A 396-nucleotide genomic window follows, 5' to 3' on the forward strand; every position below is an offset into this window, starting at 1 on the left:
GGGGGGGTCAGACCTGACCTGACCTGTGGGACTGTTTGACAGGTCAGAGGTCATCAGTGGACCAGCAGCTGCTGTGACTGTTTGACTGACTGGTTTATGAAGTGAACAGTGTCTGGGATTTGAACCGACGTCACCGCAGCGTTCTCCGTCTCTCACTGTTGGTCATGTGAAGGTGTGTGGACTGTTAGCGCCCCCTGCTGACTACCCCCTCCCCCCCGGTCTGCAGGTGATCCAGGCGGTGTTCTTCGGCGTGTGCGTCCTGATCGACGTGTCCAGTCTGCTGACCAGGGGCGGGGACAGCCGGGAGCAGGAGAGACAGCTGAGGAAGCTGATTGGTCTGAGGGACTGGATGATGGCCGTGCTGGTCTTCCCTGTGGGAGCCGTGAGTGGGGGGGA

At 60.4% G+C, this 396-nt stretch overlaps 1 protein-coding gene across 1 annotated transcript in view; it reads left to right on the forward strand.

Annotated features, from left to right (window-relative positions):
* Positions 1-396, forward strand: part of aig1 (androgen-induced 1 (H. sapiens)) — a 3,193-nt gene that overhangs the window by 791 nt on the left and 2,006 nt on the right. The window contains exon 2 of the mRNA XM_025056820.1: positions 227-381. Coding sequence (XP_024912588.1) covers positions 227-381 — 155 coding nt within the window. The remainder of the gene's footprint in view (positions 1-226; positions 382-396) is intronic.

Source organism: Cynoglossus semilaevis, chromosome 7, assembly GCF_000523025.1.
Source record: "Cynoglossus semilaevis isolate Cse_v1.0 chromosome 7, Cse_v1.0, whole genome shotgun sequence".
Lineage (NCBI taxonomy): Eukaryota > Metazoa > Chordata > Actinopteri > Pleuronectiformes > Cynoglossidae > Cynoglossus > Cynoglossus semilaevis.